The sequence below is a fragment of the Eriocheir sinensis genome, chromosome 8 (assembly GCF_024679095.1).
Source record: "Eriocheir sinensis breed Jianghai 21 chromosome 8, ASM2467909v1, whole genome shotgun sequence".
NCBI classification, from domain to species: Eukaryota; Metazoa; Arthropoda; class Malacostraca; order Decapoda; family Varunidae; genus Eriocheir; species Eriocheir sinensis.
In genome coordinates, this window is record NC_066516.1 from 10,984,436 (window position 1) to 11,005,068 (window position 20,633).

A 20,633-nucleotide genomic window follows, 5' to 3' on the forward strand; every position below is an offset into this window, starting at 1 on the left:
AGATAAGGGTTTATGCGAGAAATCACCTGCAAGATGAACACTGATACATGAAAGAATAGCGGGAGGACTGCCAGATGAAAGGACTCTATGCAATGAGTGAAATGGATGGGGATTTTTCTGTCGCATCCACTCCCTTGAAGGGTGTTACTGGGGGTGACAAAGGAATAACTGTGCCACAGATATATGAAGAAAAAAAAATGTACTTCAATGAAAGCTTGTAAATGTTAAGCAAATTTGCCAACATGCAAGTCATGACTCAATTTGCAACTTTTAAATTTTACATTTTTCATCTTACAGCTTATTACTTACTCTCTGGAGGAATACCGGCCTGGTGTCTTCTGCGTTGCACGAAGGCTCATCATAATAGAAATCAATAATCATACGGACAATTCCAGTCACGAACCCAGCAATCAAGCCCCAGAAGGCTCCCTGTCAACACAAGCAATCATGATTGGATGGAACATTCAAGATATGGTCTAGTTATCTTATCAATAAACAGAAAATTTATATTCTTCATTAGTCAGTTCCTGGCCAATCAAAATGAAATATCTGGAGTGTTTTAACATTTAGTTTGTCTTGTATGGGATGGAAAATTAACACTGACTAAAGAAGTATCTTCTATGCTATTGCAACCCAGCAATTTGATGCTTCATTGAAGCAATCAGTAAACTCTTAAATCATATAATCTAAGTGCTGCAGAAACAGTCATTATCATGCATGTCACATTAGCTGTTAAAAGGTTTTGTTGGAGCAAACATGGGATAATCCCATATCTAACAACTTTTTCAGCCCACACGACACATTATGGTCATAAATAACATCATGTTTTCTTTTGACACAAATATTAGATCAAGATAAAGGACCATAGAACGGAGAAAGGGATCGTGCCTACCTCACACATACAGCACTTAGGGCTGGAAAGCTGCCCTTGAGGGGCATGCCTTGGTGTGATTTTTTTGTGAATACATTTTAGACTGATGAAATTTTTTTCTTCACTCAGCATTAATAGAATAGTTTGATTATTAAACAGTCTAGTGTCTTCAAAAGCGATAAATTATCATTAAAACACTGCATACTTCACCATCAAGACCACTAAGACTTACATGAGGAAGTGTATGGTTGAAATTAGGAAGAAAATTAAATTTAACTTGACATCAGCAATAGCAAAAAAAAATAAACTATCTAATCCTGCATTAGGCTAGTCTGCTGCAAATCACTGACTTTTAAAGTACAATGTTTAACAACTTTTAAACAACAAACAGTCAACTTTGCACACCATGAACAGAATTCAAATTTGAAGAGTTTAATATTCAATGTGTAAGCAATTTCATCCCTTTACTAATAATACCTTAAAAGATAGCTACTATTACAACCATATTCATGTTAATATTACCAACCAAAAAAAAAAGTCATGAAGTATTTTTTAGTGGTTAAACTCACAGATTCATTCATCCTCTTCCAGGTGATGGCCATACAGTAGGTGGCTGCAATAGGGGGTGCTAAGTAGGCTGAAATAGCTTGTATGTAGATGAACAGCTGGCCACCTTGTGTTCGCTCGATGATGGGAATCCACAGGATGGAAAACACAACTAATAGTACGATGAAGCACCTAGAAATGCATGATCTAAATTATTATGATATAAAGGAAGTAATTACACTCAGCCTTCCATTACTGTGATATTAATTACCACATTTCAACACTGCATTACCCTTGAAAATATCCAAACTATAATCTTACTGCCGAGTTCTAAGTCACAACACCGATTTTTGACAAGCAGGTAATCATGCCATCATAATATAATTAGGCGAGAGAAAAAAAAAGTGGTTAAAAAATAGGAACAATTCACAAAAATACAGATGGTATGGAGTTTTGCTTCAGTCATAATTTACTGATCAGGCCTAAAATCCTACTTCCATGGTGGCGTGATTATTTCTGTATTTGTACGTGGAGTTATTAAAGGCAACATATTGCCATGTCCAGTGGATATGCATGATTGATTACAGAGGTACATGCACTTTGAAACTCCCAAAGTTAAATTATAGTAACTGACAGAAGAATTACTTCAGAAACTCAATACAACAATTGTTTAGAAAGACAATTACCTGCCTATCACAAGTTGCTCACGGCCCTTGGCCTTGGGACGAATCTGAGTCCAGATATCCATGGTGAATATTGTAGAAGCAGAGTTGAATATTGAAGTCAAGTCACTCATAAGAGCTGACAGCATGACAGAGAGCATAATGCCACGCATCCCATTTGGAAGGTATTCTAACACGAGCTTTGGGTATGCAGAGTTAGAACAGGACACACGAGAACCACAGAACTTAAAGCATTCCTCTGGGTCCACACACCCTACTTCATCAGGAAAGAGGATGCGAGAGATCATGCCTGCCAAGGAAAAGGGAGAGGTAAAAAGTTATCAACAATGTACTGTATGTTGTCAAAAATATAACAATAAAATAATTTGTATGTATCTGCTTAATATTGATGCTACAGCCTTATCTGAAATAAAATTATGATGAATACCATTAGTAAAGGTAACATTAGGGGCATACACTCTATAGCTGTAAGATGTATCAGCACTCATCCATCACCTCAGCTACTGAACCAGTGGTGGGTATGAACCCATTATTCCACCACACAGGGCCAATGTGACATGTAGGTTACCAGTTTATCTTCCCCAGTTTTCTCCAGAGACCAGACATTAGAAATATCAAGTAATCTATTTACGAAAAAAGTTATGATAATGGAACGTACACTAATAATATTCATTGAGGTAAGGAAATCTGTGACGGCAGCAAGAACTAGCCGGGTCTTTCACTGAGTACTCCTAAGAGTGTAGCTAGACATTAAAAAAACTAAAGGTGTCAGTAAATGGACTGTATTGGCTATACAGGCAGCGCCACATGTGGCCACTCAACTCAAAGTTGTCCTTTCCATAGAATTCAAGTTATAGTCTAGAGTGCGTCTGAGGCTGTCTCCGGGATACATGGCCATGGTGCCGCCATTGCTCCAAGCCGATGACTGCACACACTTCACTCCTACCCGATTTCAGTTTTTCTCCATGTCAAATAGTAGTCAGGAAATCGGGTAGGAGTAAAGTATGTGCAGTCGTTGGCTTGGAGCGGTGGCGGTACCAAGGCCCTGTGTCTTGGAGGCAGCCTCAGACGCACTCTAGTACAGAACTTGAGTTCTATGGAAAGTACTGCTTTGACAGTTCACCGACTGGCCACATGTGGCGCTGCCTGTATAGCCAATCCGGTCCATTTGAGCTCATTCAGTGAAAAAAGATAGCAAAGAGGAAATACAAAGTAGAAAAAAAAAGAGTTGCTCCAGAAGTATTTGGTTAACATGTACAGTAAACCCTCGCTTTCACACACTTCGATATAACGAATTTCAACTTTAACAAACTTTTGAGGTCAGGGTGGTATATGCAAGGATTTGTTGAACAAGTTCAGTAAGCACAGGGTTCAGTTCAGTGGTAAGCCGGCGAATATGTACACGCATGTTGATCGGCAGCAGTTTAAACAAAGACAACCCGATAATGTGTGTCTATTGTCCGCCTGACTGTAATCAATTCTTATCTCAACCTTCTATGCCTCACCTTTCATCTATAAATCATCTAATATAATCAGAAATTATTGGATATACAGTAAAACCTCACCATTTGCGCACATGGGGGGTCTGAAAGTGCGCAAATGGCGAATGCGCAAATAGCGAACTTAATAACCTAGGGGAAAAAAACCTTACCAGTAAAAAAAAAAAATGGCATGATGGTGGTCCAAAGGTGAGGCAGAAAACATTGAATAATCACAGTCACCACAAGGAGAGGCGATTGGGCAATGGCGGGAAACATGTTGTGTACGTTGGTAGGGTTCTTCACTGGCAGCAGAGGGCGCGCGGGTAGTAGACAGCTGTAGCTCGCCAGCTGGTTTCAAGGTTGGTAGTGATGATGAAGGTAGTGTTGAAGGTGATGGTGGTGGTGAGGAATGAGGTGGTGATGAATATGGGGTAGTGATGAAAGTTGTGGTGGTGATGAAAGAAGTGGTGGTGATAAATATGGGGTAGTGATGAAAGTTGTGGTGATGATGAATGTGGGGTAGTGATGAAAGTTGTGGTGGTGATAAATATGGGGTAGTGATGAAAGTTGTGGTGGTGATAAATATGGGGTAGTGATGAAAGTTGTGGTGATGATGAATGTGGGGTAGGCTAGTGATGAAAGTTGTGGTGGTGATGAATGTGGGGTAGTGATGAAAGTTGTGGTGGTGATAAATATGGGATAGTGATGAAAGTTGTGGTGATGATGAATGTGGGGTAGGCTAGTGATGAAAGTTGTGGTGGTGATGAATGTGGGGTAGTGATGAAAGTTGTGGTGGTGATGAATGTGGGGTAGTGATGAAAGTTGTGGTGGTGATGAATGTGGGGTAGGCTAGTGATGAAAGTTGTGGTGGTGATGAATGTGGGGTAGTGATGAAAGTTGTGGTGGTGATGAATGTGGGGTAGTGATGAAAGTTGTGGTGGTGATGAATGTGGGGTAGTGATGAAAGTTGTGGTGGTGATGAATGTGGGGTAGTGATGAAAGTTGTGGTGGTGATGAATGTGGGGTAGGCTAGTGATGAAAGTTGTGGTGGTGATGAATGTGGGGTAGTGATGAAAGTTGTGGTGGTGATGAATGTGGGGAAGTGATGAAAGTTGTGGTGATGATGAATGTGGGGTAGTGATGAAAGTTGTGGTGGTGATGAATGTGAGGTGGTGATGAACGTTGTGGCGGTGATGAATGTGGGGTAGTGATGAAAGTTGTGGTGGTGATGAAAGAAGTGGTGGTGATGAATATGGGGTAGTGATGAAAGTTGTGGTGGTGATGAATGTGGGGAAGTGATGAAAGTTGTGGTGATGATGAATGTGGGGTAGTGATGAAAGTTGTGGTGGTGATGAATGTGGGGTAGTGATGAAAGTTGTGGTGGTGATGAATGTGGGGTAGTGATGAAAGTTGTGGTGGTGATGAAAGTTGTGGTGGTGATGAAAGAAGTGGTGGTGATGAATGTGGGGTGGTGATGAAAGTTTGGTGGTGATGAATGTGGGGTAGTGATGAAAGTTGTGGTGATGAATGTGGGGTAGTGATAGAAGTTGTGGTGGTGATGAATGTGGGGTAGTGATGAAAGTTGTGGTGGTGATGAATGTGGGGTAGTGATGAAAGTTTTGGTGGTGATGAAATAAGTGGTGGTGATGAATGTGGGGTAGTGATGAAAGTTGTGGTGGTGATGAAAGAAGTGGTGGTGATGAATATGGGGTAGTGATGAAAGTTGTTGTGGTGATGAAGTGATGAAAGTGGTGGTGATGAATGTGGGGTGGTGATGAAAGTGGTGGTGGTGGTATGAATGTGGGGTGGTGATGAAAGTTGTGGTGGTGATGAATGTGGTACCTGGTGATGAAAGTTGTGGTGGTGATGAATGTGGGTAGTGATGAAAGTTGTGGTGGTGATGAATGTGGGGTAGTGATGAAAGTTGTCAGTGGTGATGAATGTGGGGGAAGTGATGAAATTGTGGTGGTGATGAATGGTGAGGTAGTGATGAAAGTTGTGGTGGTGATGAAAGAAGTGGTGGTGATGAATATGGGGTAGTGTGATGAGTTGTAGTGATGAAAGAAGTGGGTGATGATGAATGGGTGGTGGTGAGTCACCATGTATATGCAAAAAGTTTGAATCCCTTGGATATAACAGATTACTGAATATAACGTGACTTCGTTCCCCCCCAACTGGTTCAATAAAGCAAGGGTTTACTGTACTTTAAGTCATGGCCAGTAGTACTGGTACCAGGTGCAAGGTAGGCAAGTGGAATGGTGGGAATGCAATGATTGACCCCACAATGACCCCAAAAAACTGGCTAAAACCAAAACTTATGGTTCACAGGTCTACAAGAGAAATATCAAGTTGTTCACAGATAGAGCCACGAATATTCAAATCCACGAAAGTTAAAACTGTGAGGGTTAAGGGATGGCTGTATAGTAGGGTTCTTACAGGCCAAAAAAAGGCTTTCGCTCCACCAGACGTGATGCAAGTGTGGACATGGCCTTATCTTACGTAATTTAGGGCACCGATTCAGAAATCACCAGTCCAAGCATCCTTCTCCTGTCAGTGATGCGATATTCGAAAACATATGCGTGGATGACCTTGGTTTGAGTTTTAAATTTCCCGCTAAAAAATATGAAATACTAAGCCTTTAATGACCAAATATACTCCGTAGATCAGTGATTCTCAAAGCGTGTGTCACGGCACACTAGTGTGCCGCCATTATCTCCTTGGTGTGGCACGAAAATTTGGGTGGGATTTTGATTTGTGTGCATAATATAATGAAACTATTGTAAATTGTAATTTATACTTATCAAGGGTGACTAATTATATATATATATATATATATATATATATATATATATATATATATATATATATATATATATATATATATATATATATATATATATATATATATATATATATATATATAAAAGGGCAGGTGTGCCGCAAAAAATATTACAGTACCCTCTCTAGTTTCGCGCTATCTGAGTTTCGCGATCCTCGAGTTTCGCGGTCAGTCCTAAATTCTTACCATCCCAAGTTTCGCGCATTATCACCCCGAGTTTCGCGCTGCTTTAACATGTACGGGTCACGTCTACTTACCATCGGCGTCACACACGCTAAATAAAAGATAGTATCACACTGGACATTTTCCTCCAAACATTGTGGCTATGGCAAGAGAGAGAGAGAGAGAGAGAGAGAGAGAGAGAGAGAGAGAGAGAGAGAGAGAGAGAGTTATAGTAGGATATCAATGTATTATTATTATTATTTAATATCACCACGAATTAGGCATACAATTGTCAATGGAAAAAACCCACGACAGATAGATCACGCCACCTTATAGGAATGTCGTCCGTCAGTGTTTACCGGCTCAGTTTTGTATACATCGCATTTCATAGTGCGTGGAGGTCACCTTGACGTACGTGACCAATTGTAACAATTATTTTCCAACCTGTAACTCGTCACTCCTTCACGAGAGTCCGACTGACACACAACGACAGTCGCTCTCGCTCCGACACTCCTTGTACATAGGCTACGAATATATTCGCCTTAAGGAAGCTGAAGTCTTAATTAACGCCCTTTAAACGCCCCCCTCAAGCCCGTTACATTTGGTGGCAACGGTCACCACCGCGCCTGTGCCTTCGCTACCTCGTTCTCCTCCAAGCTCCAAGCCACGAGAACTCACCAACAAACTCCGGGGACAGGCGTAGAAGGAAGGAAGGAGTCACAAGCCAGCCGTCCGCGGCAACTCACCAGGCGCCTGCTAAAAGCAAGTCACCAGGCGTTGGCTACAAGCTCTATACAGGTGTCAAGCCTCGAGCCACCAACAGGCCTACGCAGCCGAAAGCGAGGGCCACAATCTTCAAGCCAGCACTGCTACGAGCACTGCAAGCCACTCCACGATACGCAGAAGAATTCACACCAGCAGGAGGAGGCACGCCCCGCTGACCTTGGAACAACCCACATGCCCCTCGCACCACAGCGGGCGGCAACACCGCCGCTGCCGGGAGCACCGGCCCAAACCTCTTCCGGCAAACAGTCAGCAAGGGTACCCGCGGACATCTCCCGGTGACTGCAAGCAGTTACCACTACCGTTTCCTGCAAGGCGTCTTCTCAAGAGGTTACACACCCAAGTCATCTTATCTGCCACCGCGGCCCATCTCTCAATATAACAAGAACACTGCAGCCGTCCTACGTCTGGCGGCAGTGTTCCGGCACCCATCCGCGGCCGGTCAAATCGCTGGGTCAGCAGTTTCCAGCAGCCATTACGAGTCCTCCGATGTCCGCCCTTCCCTCATCTCTCACCGCCGCTCCTGCCGCGGCCGAGGTTTCCGGACGCGACTCCAACGACTGTAGAAAACTTGCGCGGTTGCATGCTAACATTGAGGAACTGCTAGAGCAGACAAATAAGATGGTAGAGGTTATCAACAGTTGTCAAACAGATCGACCAGGTGAATCAGTTTCTCCTCCTAGATCAGGCCTTGCATGTATTGGAAAACGTCATTAACTCTGTCGCAACGGCAAATCAGCAGGTTATTAGCAACATGGTTGATGCAGCGCACGGTAGAGTCACACCTGCCTTGTTCCCTCTACACGATTTGAGAACGACTGTCCATATCGGGTATCAAAATTATAGCCTAACACCTTTATTCACCCCAGACATGAGTCAATATTTTTACCCCCGATGCCATAATCATTCATGTTCCATTTCAGACGGCGGACGTGTTTGAGGCACACGAAATTGTCCCATTCCCTTTTTCAGCTAAGGACAGTGTGTTAGCCCTGGACACGTCCCCGTCTCTTGTTCTAATCGCGAAGGATTTCGCTCTGTATTCAACAGGTAGCTACTCACTCTTGCAATATTGCAAGATGGTCTTCGGGAGATTCTATTGCTCTGCGTCTCTCTTTGCCTTCCTACCAGTTCGGGGAGGGGTATGCGAGATCGCCCTCACCCGCGTGAACGCGTCTGACGCTCTTTCCCTGTGCCCTTACAAGCAGCTACCACCAACACCTGTTTTCCATAAGAACTCTCAGGGTCTGCATTATTTTTATTTCCCTCAGTCATTCTATGTATCAGTCATCTGCCCGGAGGGTACCACTTATCAACGGGTTACTGGTCACTATGCCATAGCAGAAGCATGCTATATCCGCTCCACTAACATAACAACGTACCCGTCCCGGATCCGTCTGGTTTTCACGGCCAATATTTCCCATCGAGTGTTTCCTCTACTACGGTCTCTCGATAACATTCACTTCTCCAGCATCTCTTATGTGACTAATTCCCTTAATTCATTGTCTTTCACAAACAAAACAGGGTTTGCGGAAACCCTGGAGGAAACACTGCCTGATTATTTGCATCTCCCCTATCTGTACCCTGGATTTTTTGTACCAATGTTTCTGATGTTCGTCAGTCTCGTCGTCATGTGCTACTTTATTAGGAGGAACTCTGTCCTGCACGATTATTTGGTTGTGCAGACACGGCGACTGGATGCAGGGAGGCCACTGGCAAGGTAGTTTTTCCTTTTCTCAGGCAAGTCAGATGACAGAAACCTGGCATTCCCCTGCTCCTATACTTAACACTGTACTATGTTTCACGACTGTATGTTTCACTATTGTATGTTTCACTACTGTATTTTTTTTAGGAGCTAGATGAACGTTTCATTGTCTATAACAATGCCAGTTGATAGCTTCTTATACATGTGTCCTTATATTTATCTTTTGAGAGATTTCTTATGTTTCATGTCACACGTTGTGTTTTACCTCTCCCTATTTATATTATAACTCCACATATGTTCTTACATAGCCAGTGTTTTATTGTAATTGTATCATAGGCAGTCTGCTTGACAAACTCCCACTATGTATGTTAATGGTAACTAGACTGCTATTTAGATTTTGTATATCGCGAGGTCGCGATCACTGGTAGGTGACTGAGCAGTGTTATAGTAGGATATCAATGTATTATTATTATTATTTAATATCACCATGAATTAGGCATACAATTGTCAATGGAAAAAACCCACGACAGATAGATCACGCCACCTTATAGGAATGTCGTCCGTCAGTGTTTACTGGCTCAGTGTGTGACGCACACCCGGAAAAGTTGCCGGTTGCCCAAGCTGCCGCCAACATGGCAGGAAGAAAAAGGCCCAGTGTGACACCAGCTTACGGATAACCGACAACTCACTCCCGGATGGACGTACAGGCGTTGCCAGTAGCCACAACGGTTAGAGGAAAATGGCCAGTGTGACACAGCCTTAAGGCAGTGAGGCCCCTGATTGGGTTAGCGCTGGCGATGACGTCATCGAACTCCCAGCGAATCACAAGCGTGTTTTCAGAGCTCAGCCAATTGTAAGGCTTCATCTGTGGCTTTAAAACGACCCGTTCTCTCTTCCTGTTTTCTTCCTTTTTCCAAGGTACGTATTTTGAGATAACAAGGGAGTAAAGGAGGAAAAAAAGTGAGCTCCGGGGGGCAGCATGAGCCAATTATAATGGCGCCACTATAAACAGTTGCCTGCTCCATGACGGGCTCGGGGCCGACCATCAGGCCCAGATGGATAGTCTACCGGCGCCATTGGCCACATGTAAAAAAAAAATTAAAAAAAATAAAAATAAAATAAAAAAATCCACGGGTAGGAACAAATCAGCGCTTTTTCAGTGTTTTCAATACCACGAGTTTCACGATCATCGAGTTTAGCACTATACCTTCGGAACAAAGCGAGCGCGAAACTCGAGAGGGTACTGTCGTTGTTTTTTAGTGTGCCGTCATACTAAATAGTAGTTTGAAAACCACTGCCTTAGATAATTAACAAACAGTGTTTTTCAACGCATTTAGCTGTTTTATATGCAATCTATTGCTTAACATTCATGATTTAAGCCTCATGTATATATTTTTTCTCAATTCTACCAAATTTGTTTACCAATGAAACAATTTGAAGAAAACGTATTGTAAGGAAAGACTCGTATTAAAAAATCCTGCGATCTTAATATAAGCTCTGCGACAGTTTACATAATACATATCTGCCTCAATGACGACGCAAAGGCTGTCAGTGAGTAATAGCGGTATTTGCCAATATGTGTGTGGAAGGCTTCGACTTGAGTTTTTAATTTCATGCTTATTTTTTACCGGCAGTTTAAGAAAACGACAACGTACAGTAGAGCAAGACCTTTAATTTACCACTAATCACCATATATATATATATATATATATATATATATATATATATATATATATATATATATATATATATATATATATATATATATATATATATATATATACAGGTAACTCGATTTACGCGAGTGTAGCGTCCTTGAAGAGGTCGCTTAAATAAAAAACAATGTAAATCAAACAAGAGGTAGGTTTCTGTCGAAAAATAAATACCGTATTTTGCGGCGTATAACGCGCACCGGCGTATAACGCGCACCCCAAACTTTAAGACAACAATTTTGAAAAAAAAAGTTCTTAAAATGCTCAGAAATATGTACGGGTTAAAGAACATTGACAATGTACAGGTTCCCGAAATTTATATTTTTGGTGTAATCTTTACTGCTTGAATTGACAAGTGTCCTTGAGTAAAGCAGTGAAAATGGCGGATCATGGTGGCTTGTGCCGCGCATCATGGCGGCCTGGCGCAATTTTCAAAATTCAGTCGTGGTGGCTGCTCGCGCTAACTGAGGCTTTCGCGCTAATTAATTTTTTTCTTGGTAGATGGTGGCTCGCGCTAATTGCGGTTCGCGCTAATTGATCTCGCGCTAAGTGGGGCTCTACTATATATATATATATATATAGAGAGAGAGAGAGAGAGAGAGAGAGAGAGAGAGAGAGAGAGAGATTTTTTTTTTTTTTTTTTTCCATACTATAAACAAATGAAAAATTAAGATAGTGCAGGAAAAAGCTGGCAACAGTATCAACTGTTTTATCATGCAGATCTTCAACTTTTTGTTCAAAGATGTACTGCAGAAGCAAACAAAATTGCAAGAATTAGCATGATACATTGTAATTTCTTGATACTGCATATCCTATTCTGCACATCCTATTCTGTATATGTGACAAATGTACATTAAGTGACAAATATTCAAGTTAAGTGTAATTACCAGGAAATATGATGATAAAAAGTGGCAATATCTTGGCAAATCCTGCCATTAAAGTGCCACCTTTGGCATGGGAAAGGCTGCGTGCCGCCATCACCCGCTGCACCATTACCTGTTGAATGGAAGGCTTTCCTTGGCAACTCATATTACAAGTTTGATATACTAAGAAAGCAAGCAAGGAATTCATTCAACCTAAATTATGCACAGTGGTCCTGAAAACGGTATAAGATTTAGGAAGGCAGTAAATAAAATAATTACGTAATAACAAATGATTGCCGAAAACTTAAAAAAGAAAATTAAAAAAATCCAGAAGGGGTGAAAAGAATGCAGTATGAAAGTAGTAGAGACATAAATTTTCCCGATGAAACAGACATCAAGTGACAACATTGAAAAACTAAGGACCTGACAATTATAAATTATTGTTTGTATTGTTTGTCGAGAATGAAAACAGTGGCGGGAACATCAGATGAGTTTGAAATTGGAGTGGAGGTTCACCAGGGATCTGCCCTTAGCCCACTCTTTTTTATAATAGTAATGGAGGAGGCAACAAAGGAAGCAAGAGGAGAGGCACCATGGGAGCTGCTGTATGCAAATGACTTGGTAGTAAATGCAGAGACAGCAGAAGTGAAAGAAAAGTTTAATAAATGGAAGGAAGGAATAGAGGAGAGAGGTTTGAAAATTAATATGGAAAAAACAAAGTAGGTACATGGTGACTGGAAAAGAAGCAAGAGAAAAGATTAAATCAGGAAAATATCCATGTGGATGCTGTAGGAAGGGAGTAGGTGTAAACTCAGACTTGTGCATATGTTGAAGGCAGTGGTGCCACCTTAGATGCTCAGGCCTCAGAAATGTAAGAGGAGTGCAGAATTTTACATGCCCAGCTTGTGTAAGGCAACAGCAAGGACAAGAAACTGAGAGGGATGAACTAGAGGTGAAAGGAGGAAAGTTGGATGAGGTAGAACATTTCTGTTATTTGGGAGATGTTCTGGACAGCGAGAGCGAGTGGCGCCAGCGTAGTTAAAGTGGAGAAAGGTGGCTAGTCTACTAGTGAATCACAGCATCCCTCTAAAGAGCAGAGAGGGGGTGTACCAACCGTGTATTAGGTCAGTGAAGTTGTATGGAGCTAAAACATGGGCTCTAACTAGAAAATTGATGGAGGTATTGAGAGCAAGTGATCGCAGAATGCTGAGGTATATGGCGGGGATCAGGTGGCAAGACAGGGTGTCCAGTGCAAATGTAGCTAACAGATGTAGAGTAGAGGACCTGAAAACAGTGCTCAGAAGGGAAAGACTCTGATGGTTTGTACATGTAAAGAGAGTAGGGGAGAATACAGTGCTGGGAGTTTTGGAGAGATTGAAAGTAGAAGGAAGGAGACCAGTTGGTAAACCTAGGAAAATGTGAAGGAGGTGTATACAGGAAGACTTGGCACTGATGGCGATGGGATTGGATGAGCATTGGGCAGAAGACAGAGTAGAATGGAGGAGAGCCATAAAGCACAGTAAAAGTGAAAACGGACATTAAACGAAATGATGATGATGATGATGATGTTTGTAGAGATTTACATAAGTAGATTGCTTAGTACAAGCTGGAGAAAGTGACGCCATATTAGACATGTGTCTGGTTCAGGGAAATTTCAGATGGCAGATTTTTAGCAGCCAACTCCATCTCACCCCAAAGGTGTGTTGTCACTGAAGGAAGCACACAGCGTGATTATATTTCAAGGTATATTTAATGTGGGAAGCCATACTAGGAAAGTAACCATCATGCATTAAAAATAAGGGCACAGAACCTCCAAACCATGATTACAGGCACTTGCAGTTTGAACTCAGCTAGTTGCTACCTGTGATTACATCCACTGGCCCTTTAGAGGTTAATACATAAATATGGGTGTGTATGAATTTTTATAAAATTATGAGTATTTTGGGTCTGTATCTAAAAGTATGGTGAAATTTTTGTGCTGAGAAAATATGAACTTAACTTATGTTTATCAGGCCTATGGTGAAATTGGTTTCATTTAACATTTTTCTGCTTATAATTGCAGTTTCCAGGAACCTATTGATGACCATAAGTGAGGACCTACTGTTTTACACTCTATGCAAGAATGAATCAATGCCATTACAAATGATTTTCTAGAACTAATTACATTTTGTTTTGTATATCCCATCATAGTAATTAGGATAAAAAACATTAATTTCTATCATTAGCAATGTCTACGGAAGTAATAATTTTATGCAACTATACTATTTTTAATTCTTTTCAAATGAACAAAATCATGTTCTTAAAAACAACAGTCCAATGATATCATTTGAGTCCAAGATCATTGCTGGCAGGTACAACTTATCTACATGGTCTTGGGATTACCTGCCTCCCCTATCTACTTTAGTATAAACTAATAAGAAACCAATTTCCTTACCTGATCAGCACACCAGTACCAAATGGATGCTGGCATCTGCCCCATCAGAAAGGCTGGCCAGGGCATATCACTCTGGGAAGGATTGGCATCCCTTAACATCCTCCATGAGTCCACCCTGGGCAGGCCACAGGTGGAGTTTTCCACTAGGATGCTGGGTATAGCTGCCAAGTACTTGGTCTGGAAGGCTGAATAACCTCCCACCTCCTCAAAGCCTGTAAGCAGCACCTTGTTACATAGATTATGTTGGGCCACTTATCTACAAGTCATTAAAATTATGTACATAACTGTATATATCCACAAGTATGTATCTGCAACACAGCAGTGACTGTTGCATAATGCCTATAAAGTGGTCTATTAAAACACTGATTATGATTAGTCACATATAAATCAGTTATAAAATTACAGTAATACCTCGGTTTACAAGTGCCTTACTTTACGAGTGTTTTGATTTACAAGCAAAAAAAATCTCTAAAAATGCCTTGCTTTATGAGCAATAAGTTGGTGTATGAGTAGCCTGTTTGTATAAGTCAAAGATGTGAGCATGGGTTCCCTTTGTTCGCCGCAAGACGAGAGCACTCGGAGCAGAAAACAATGGGGATGGGGTCTCAGTCCGTGTTGTACGTTCACAGAGGTAGCACCCGCATGCTCATGCCCACTTACGTTTGTGCTCTTGTGTGCGATCTTTGTGTTTTCAGCACTACAGTGTGTGTCCATTTTGGTTTAAGATTTTTTGGGTAATCCAGAACGAATTAAGCTCGTAAACCAAGGTATGACTGTACATGTAATAGTTTGTCACTGAATAGCAGCTGTGCCCTAATTTCTTGGACATAAAAAGTAATCTTTCCACTCTCTTAATATTATAGTATTAAATCATTTATACACACTTTAAATTTTGTCACATTATCACCAACTCACTCTTGACCATAACATAGAGGGAACCCCCAATCATAATGAAGAATTGTAGGGTGTCAGTGTAGATGACTGCGGCCAGACCGCCGAATATGGTGCACAGGGAGGTCATCAGCAGCAGGAAGGAGATGGATAAATATAAGTTGGTCACTCGCAGAGCTTGTTGGATGAAGATGGCGCCAGAATACATGTTGACCTGCACCGAGTACATACCCGCAATGATAAAATTGTGTCATTAAGTCAAATATTGATTAACAGTGCCCACACATTCAAAGCGTATCTTCAGATCTTTATTTATGATCATATTTATCAAATATCATTTGAACATATTAAAAGTTTCATTTTTATAAACTGTGGTGTACATTTTAGTTAATACATGTAAGTCTTAATTGAGGCCTTTCATGAGGCTGAGGGCTAGGATAATTTTGAGCTTCAGGCCTGGGAGGAGTACCACGCCAGCTATTTACATCACCAGTGAAAAAATAGCATTCATGATAAGACAAAACCTAAACAACACTGTTATGTAGCTCAGTGTCACATCAGCCAGGCATTTTATAATTCAGTGGCTGAGTGGTCAGCATGCACACAGTATCCTAAAGGATCTGAATTCAAGTCCTACCCACTGCTATAAGCTGAATGTAAATATAAAATAAATAAATAAAGATACAGGTGACTCTCGATTTACGCGAGTACTGTGTCCTTGAAGAGGTCGCGTAAATCAAAAAAAAAAAAAAAAAAAAAAAGGGTTTTTTTCTAAAAAAAAAAAAATTCATCATCATTCAGTGGACAGAGAGAAGAGAGAGAGAGAGAGAGAGAGAGAGAGAGAGAGAGAGAGAGAGAGAGAGGAGAAGAGAGATCCAACATATATCTGGCTGGGTCAGACTCAGCCAGTCTGGTAGTCTGGTTACCATGACCGTGATGAGTACGTAGCGAGCTAGGTAGTACCGGTACTGGTACCGGTACCTGCCCACCCCTATTGTTGAGCAGCGTGGCAGCGTGGGTACTGTATTGTTGTTCAAGTGGTGCACGGGAAGAACTGAGCTCAGCTGTGTGGCCGCGGCGCCGTGTGAGTCCAGTTGCGTGAGATATCTGGTGGACGCTCCTTAAAATATCGCGTATAAGTGAAAAAAAATTGTAAATTAAACATTTATTTGGATTTTGGACCCTGCGTTATTTAAAAAACGCTTAAACCAAACTCGCGTAAATCGAGAGTTACCTGTACTAAACTACTCACCCACTCTGACACACATGGCTTCCCAAACCAAGATGTTACAATTATATAGCCAAGAGAGAGACCTCACTTAGATTATGCAACACAGTTCTGGTCTACTCACTTTGCAAAGGATATTGTTTAATAAGATGTTCAGCATAGGGCATCCAAGATGATCTCTTCCTTACACAACAAATCATACAAGGAAAGGCTGATATGTCTCTACATGTCCTCTTTGGGGTAACGCTGCCTCAAAGGGAAGCTGAATGTTTCAAAATATTTAATGGCTTTACGAATGTTGATGAATCCAAATTGTTTATAATCAGTGACAATCTATAACTACCAGGGAACCTATGCCCGAAGGCACGTCGCTTCACTCACTCACTGCCTCCACTCCATACAGTTCCCCCAAGCAAGTTCCCACGCAGCCGCCCAATCTACCCCAAGTCCATCCGGACAGGATCTCAGTCGACTAGCCCCAGCCACTCAGAGTCGTCTTGTACAGAAAAAACCCTATGAGCAGGATCGACGTCCAAAAGGTGTGCCACGTGCCCGGAGTTGGCGTTCACGAACTAAGCCAGTAACAGGCCTCAATTCAGTTTCACAGAGTAGTTGCTGGTTCAACAAGAAGTCATAAAAGCGATACCCCATGAACCTGCAATGACACTTGGTACCAAAGGCATCGACACACCTCTCCAAGTCACTATTCAGTGTCCATGTCTCACAGCCATACAACAAGACAGGGAGCACAAAAAACTTAAAAGCTTTAAATCCTTGTCCACCTACATAGATATTGAAAAAGCCATATACTCTTATTGAATAAATCCATAACACAGTGACTCAGGCCAATCCGTCAACTGACTTCCTAGCAGTGGTGGCGCCAGGAAATTTTCATTGGGGGGGCTGAGGGGGGGGGCTGGGGTAAAATGTGGAGGGGCTTCACAAAATGTCATCAAAGTGGAGAAATAAAATATATAGACATGTGTAAGTACATAGTTAACATGGCAGAAAAGAATGATTCTATATGAAGTTAATACAATCTGAGGAAGAATAGTAGAAGTTAGAGCATGGCAAACAGCCCAAGAACTTTAAATCAAGATGTTACTTTAAAACTATGCACCTGTTCTGGTGATTGGCAGCGAATGTGTCTATAATAGCATCAATGTTCAGCTGTTTGGCCCTCCTAGAATTAATTGATATTACAGCAAGGTTGCTGGTGCGGTTGTTGCCACTGCTGTTCCTCAAGTATGTCTTGAGGAGCTTCAGACTGATATGTACACTATATTATTATTCAGATTAGTGGTGCACATGCCCCCATGTAATGCTATGCACTTATAGAAAGAAGAAAAAAAGCTGGTGCAACAATAGATTAGTAAATCAGGCGAGTTCGTAAGCCTGTAATTCTGGCAGCAATATTGGCGGGGCTGAGGGGGGGCTTGGCTCATTATTGAGGGAGCTCCAGCCCCCCCAAGCCCCCCCTTGGCACCGCCATTGCTTCCTAGTAAAACCCACCACTATTATGTATACTACCAAAGTATGTAAAACTTTTGGTGACCTCGACATCCTCACCACATGCATGGACGGACTGTAGTGTCATTCAGCAAGCCTCCAAACGACTGGACCTTGGTTTTGGCCGAGGAACCCTACAGTCCCAGAGACTTTGCCTCCTCATGCAACACTGAGAGATAACACCAGGACCTGCAGTGATCCCACGAGAAGTACATTATAAGCTAACACAAGGTCAGTGACCATGATGTTGCTAACTGATGCTTTGCAATGACTTTTTATCAACAAATTTCCCAAATACCCAATTCATGCAAGTGTTGAAATGAAAAGTGATGGAGCAAGGAAGCACCCCTGCCTCACTCCTGAATTAACAAGGAAGAAGCCAGAAAGACCTCCCCCACACTTCACAGCACTCAGTCCCAGAGAAAAGGCCAGTCATCAGGTCAATAATCCTTGCAGGAATCCCACAGATCTGCAGTGTCCCAGAGTGCCTCATGATGCACTGAGATAATCAATGACATAGAAATATTGGTATAAAACAAATAAATTCAGACTGCAACAAATTATTTTTCACCAACAATGAAGTATGAAAATGGAATTAACTCCCAAGTGGTTAAGTGCAATACAATTGATTCTTATGAAAACAAATTTGAATGCCACTTTCTCAACCTTGATATTCGCTAAAGCAGAAACGCAACACCGATGGCCGTTTAATGTAGTATTAATGTAGTCTACGTAGACCATACGGTATGACCAATCTGAATATTTGTGTAAATCTCTCTCTCTCTCTCTCTCTCTCTCTCTCTCTCTCTCTCTCTCACACACACACACACACACACACACACATACACTGGGTAAGTAATGGATTTGATATTGGAGTGATTCCCTCTCCCTTCCTTGGCTTTCATTATTTCCCTGGCTCCTTTCCTTACTCCCTTCCTTCCTTCTTTCTTTTTCTCTGTCTCTTTCCCTTTCTTTCATGGGAAGCAATTAATAGAAAAATCAAAGTGAAATACATTGATGTGAAAGAAAAGCTCCTCCCCCTCCCCCAGCACCCGCATACAAATAGTTCCCATATTACAGTACTATGAAGCAATATGTAGTGTTGCAGGATTAGGAAAAATTAAAAAAATAGGGTTGAAGGAAGATAAATATGTGTGTATATTTACCTAGTTGTTGTATGAGCTTACACTCGTGTGGTCCCGTCTCCAAATCTGTATCTGTCCAGTTTTTCCTTTAAGTTGTGCGCACTCTTTGCCAATACTACTTCCTCACTTAGTCTGTTCCAAACCTCTATGTTTCTTTGTGGGAAGCTATATTTCTTTATGTCTCTCAAGCATTAAAATGATTCCTCAATTTTTTACTGTGTCCTCGTGTGTTGCTGACGTTTCTTCCTTCTCTTAGTAGTAACTCCTCATTGTCTACTTCTTCCATTTTAATCAATAATTTACATATTTGTATCAGGTCTCCCCTTTCTCTTCTTTGTTCCAGTGTTGGTAGGTCCATTTCCTTCAACCTTTCTTCATATGACAGTCCCTCCAGTTCTAGAACCATTTTCATTCCCATCCTTTGTATTCTTTCTAGTTTTTTTATGTGTTTCTTCTTATGGGGAGACCACACCATTTCTGCATATTCCAATTTCGGTCTAATCATAGTGATTATAATCTTTTTCATCATATCCATGTAGTGGAATGCTAATCCTATATTTCTTACCATTCTATACGTATCACCGAATATCCTATTAACATGACTCTCAGGCTGTTGATTATCCTGTATTGTCACTCCCAGATCTCTCTCTTCTTCAACTTTTTTTAATATTTCTCCATCTCCCATTTTATATATCCATTTTGGTCTCCTTTCACTCTTTCCCATTTCCATTACATGACATTTCTTCACATTGAACTCCATTTCCCATTTCATACTCCAGTCCCAAATCTTATTCAGGTTTCACAGTCTTTATTGTTTCTTATATGTCTCAGCAGTTTCGCATCGTCTGCAAACAGGCTCATATAACTGCTTACTTTCTCTTGCATATTATTTATATATACCAGGAAAAGTATTGGTGCCAATACCGATCCTTGAGGCACTCCACCTTCTACAATTCTCCATTCCGATTTCATGTCCTTTACCACTGTTCTCATCTCTCTTCCCCTTAAGTAACTTTCCATCCAGTTCTTCATTTTCCATTTCAATCCTCCTTTATTTTCCAGCTTCCATAGTAGTCTTGTATGTGGAACTTTGTCAAAAGCCTTTTTCAGATCCAAGTACACGAAATGTACCCATCCGTCCCTTTCCTGTACTATGTCTTTCACTCTTGAGTAAAAGCTCAATAAGTTTGTTACACATGAGCACCCTTTTCTAAAGCCATACTGTTTTTTCTGTAACTATATTATGTTCTTCTAGAAATTTCGTCCATTGTTTCTTTATCACTTTTTCGCATATTTTACAAACTACACTGGTTAATGATACTGGTCTGTAGTTCAGGGGTTCTTCCTTTTTTCCGCTTTTATATATAGGGATCACCTCAGCCCTCCGCCATTCCTTTGGTAATTTACCAGTTGATATTGAGCATTTTATGATATCATATACTGGTCCAACCAGCTGATTTCTGCATTCTTTCAATATAAAACCTGAGACTCCATCCGGTCCTACTGCTTTCCTCTCTTCCAGTTCCTCCATTATTTTATATCTCCTCTTTAGTTACTATAAATTCATCCATATAAACGTTTATTTTGTCATTTTGTGGTTCACTGAATTGTGATTCTTTTGTAAAAACTTGCTGGAACCTCTTATTTAGCAGCTCAGTCATGTCTTTAGGATCTTCGATTATATGATTTCCATCTTTCGGTCTTTCTATTTTTTCCCTCGGTTTGATTTTTCCATTTATGAATCTATATAACAGTTTAGGTTTTTCCTTGCACTTTTTGAC

General features: G+C 41.2%; 2 protein-coding genes across 11 annotated transcripts in view; one reads left to right on the top strand and one right to left on the bottom strand.

The window, feature by feature from the left end:
• Nucleotides 1-17,037, top strand: part of LOC126995504 (uncharacterized) — a 54,576-nt gene extending 37,539 nt beyond the window's left edge. For 2 of the 3 annotated variants that reach the window (XR_007750343.1, XR_007750344.1), the window contains 2 exons: nucleotides 14,088-14,293; nucleotides 16,602-17,037. The gene's annotated coding sequence lies outside the window, so the exon portion shown is untranslated. Of the gene's footprint in view, nucleotides 1-297; nucleotides 423-14,087; nucleotides 14,294-16,601 lie in introns of those variants that run through there. The other variant, XR_007750345.1, reaches the window with a different exon arrangement.
• LOC126995503 (sodium/glucose cotransporter 5-like) overlaps nucleotides 1-20,633 on the bottom strand; it is a 63,927-nt gene that overhangs the window by 14,967 nt on the left and 28,327 nt on the right. For 5 of the 8 annotated variants that reach the window (XM_050855099.1, XM_050855097.1, XM_050855096.1 and 2 more), the window contains 6 exons: nucleotides 14,995-15,184; nucleotides 14,080-14,291; nucleotides 11,670-11,778; nucleotides 2,104-2,389; nucleotides 1,441-1,609; nucleotides 310-429 (listed from right to left, as the gene is read on the bottom strand). In XM_050855099.1, coding sequence (XP_050711056.1) covers nucleotides 310-429; nucleotides 1,441-1,609; nucleotides 2,104-2,389; nucleotides 11,670-11,778; nucleotides 14,080-14,291; nucleotides 14,995-15,184 — 1,086 coding nt within the window. Of the gene's footprint in view, nucleotides 1-309; nucleotides 430-1,440; nucleotides 1,610-2,103; nucleotides 2,390-2,758; nucleotides 2,887-3,412; nucleotides 3,747-11,669; nucleotides 11,779-14,079; nucleotides 14,292-14,994; nucleotides 15,185-20,633 lie in introns of those variants that run through there. The other 3 variants (XM_050855101.1, XM_050855102.1, XM_050855103.1) reach the window with 3 other exon arrangements.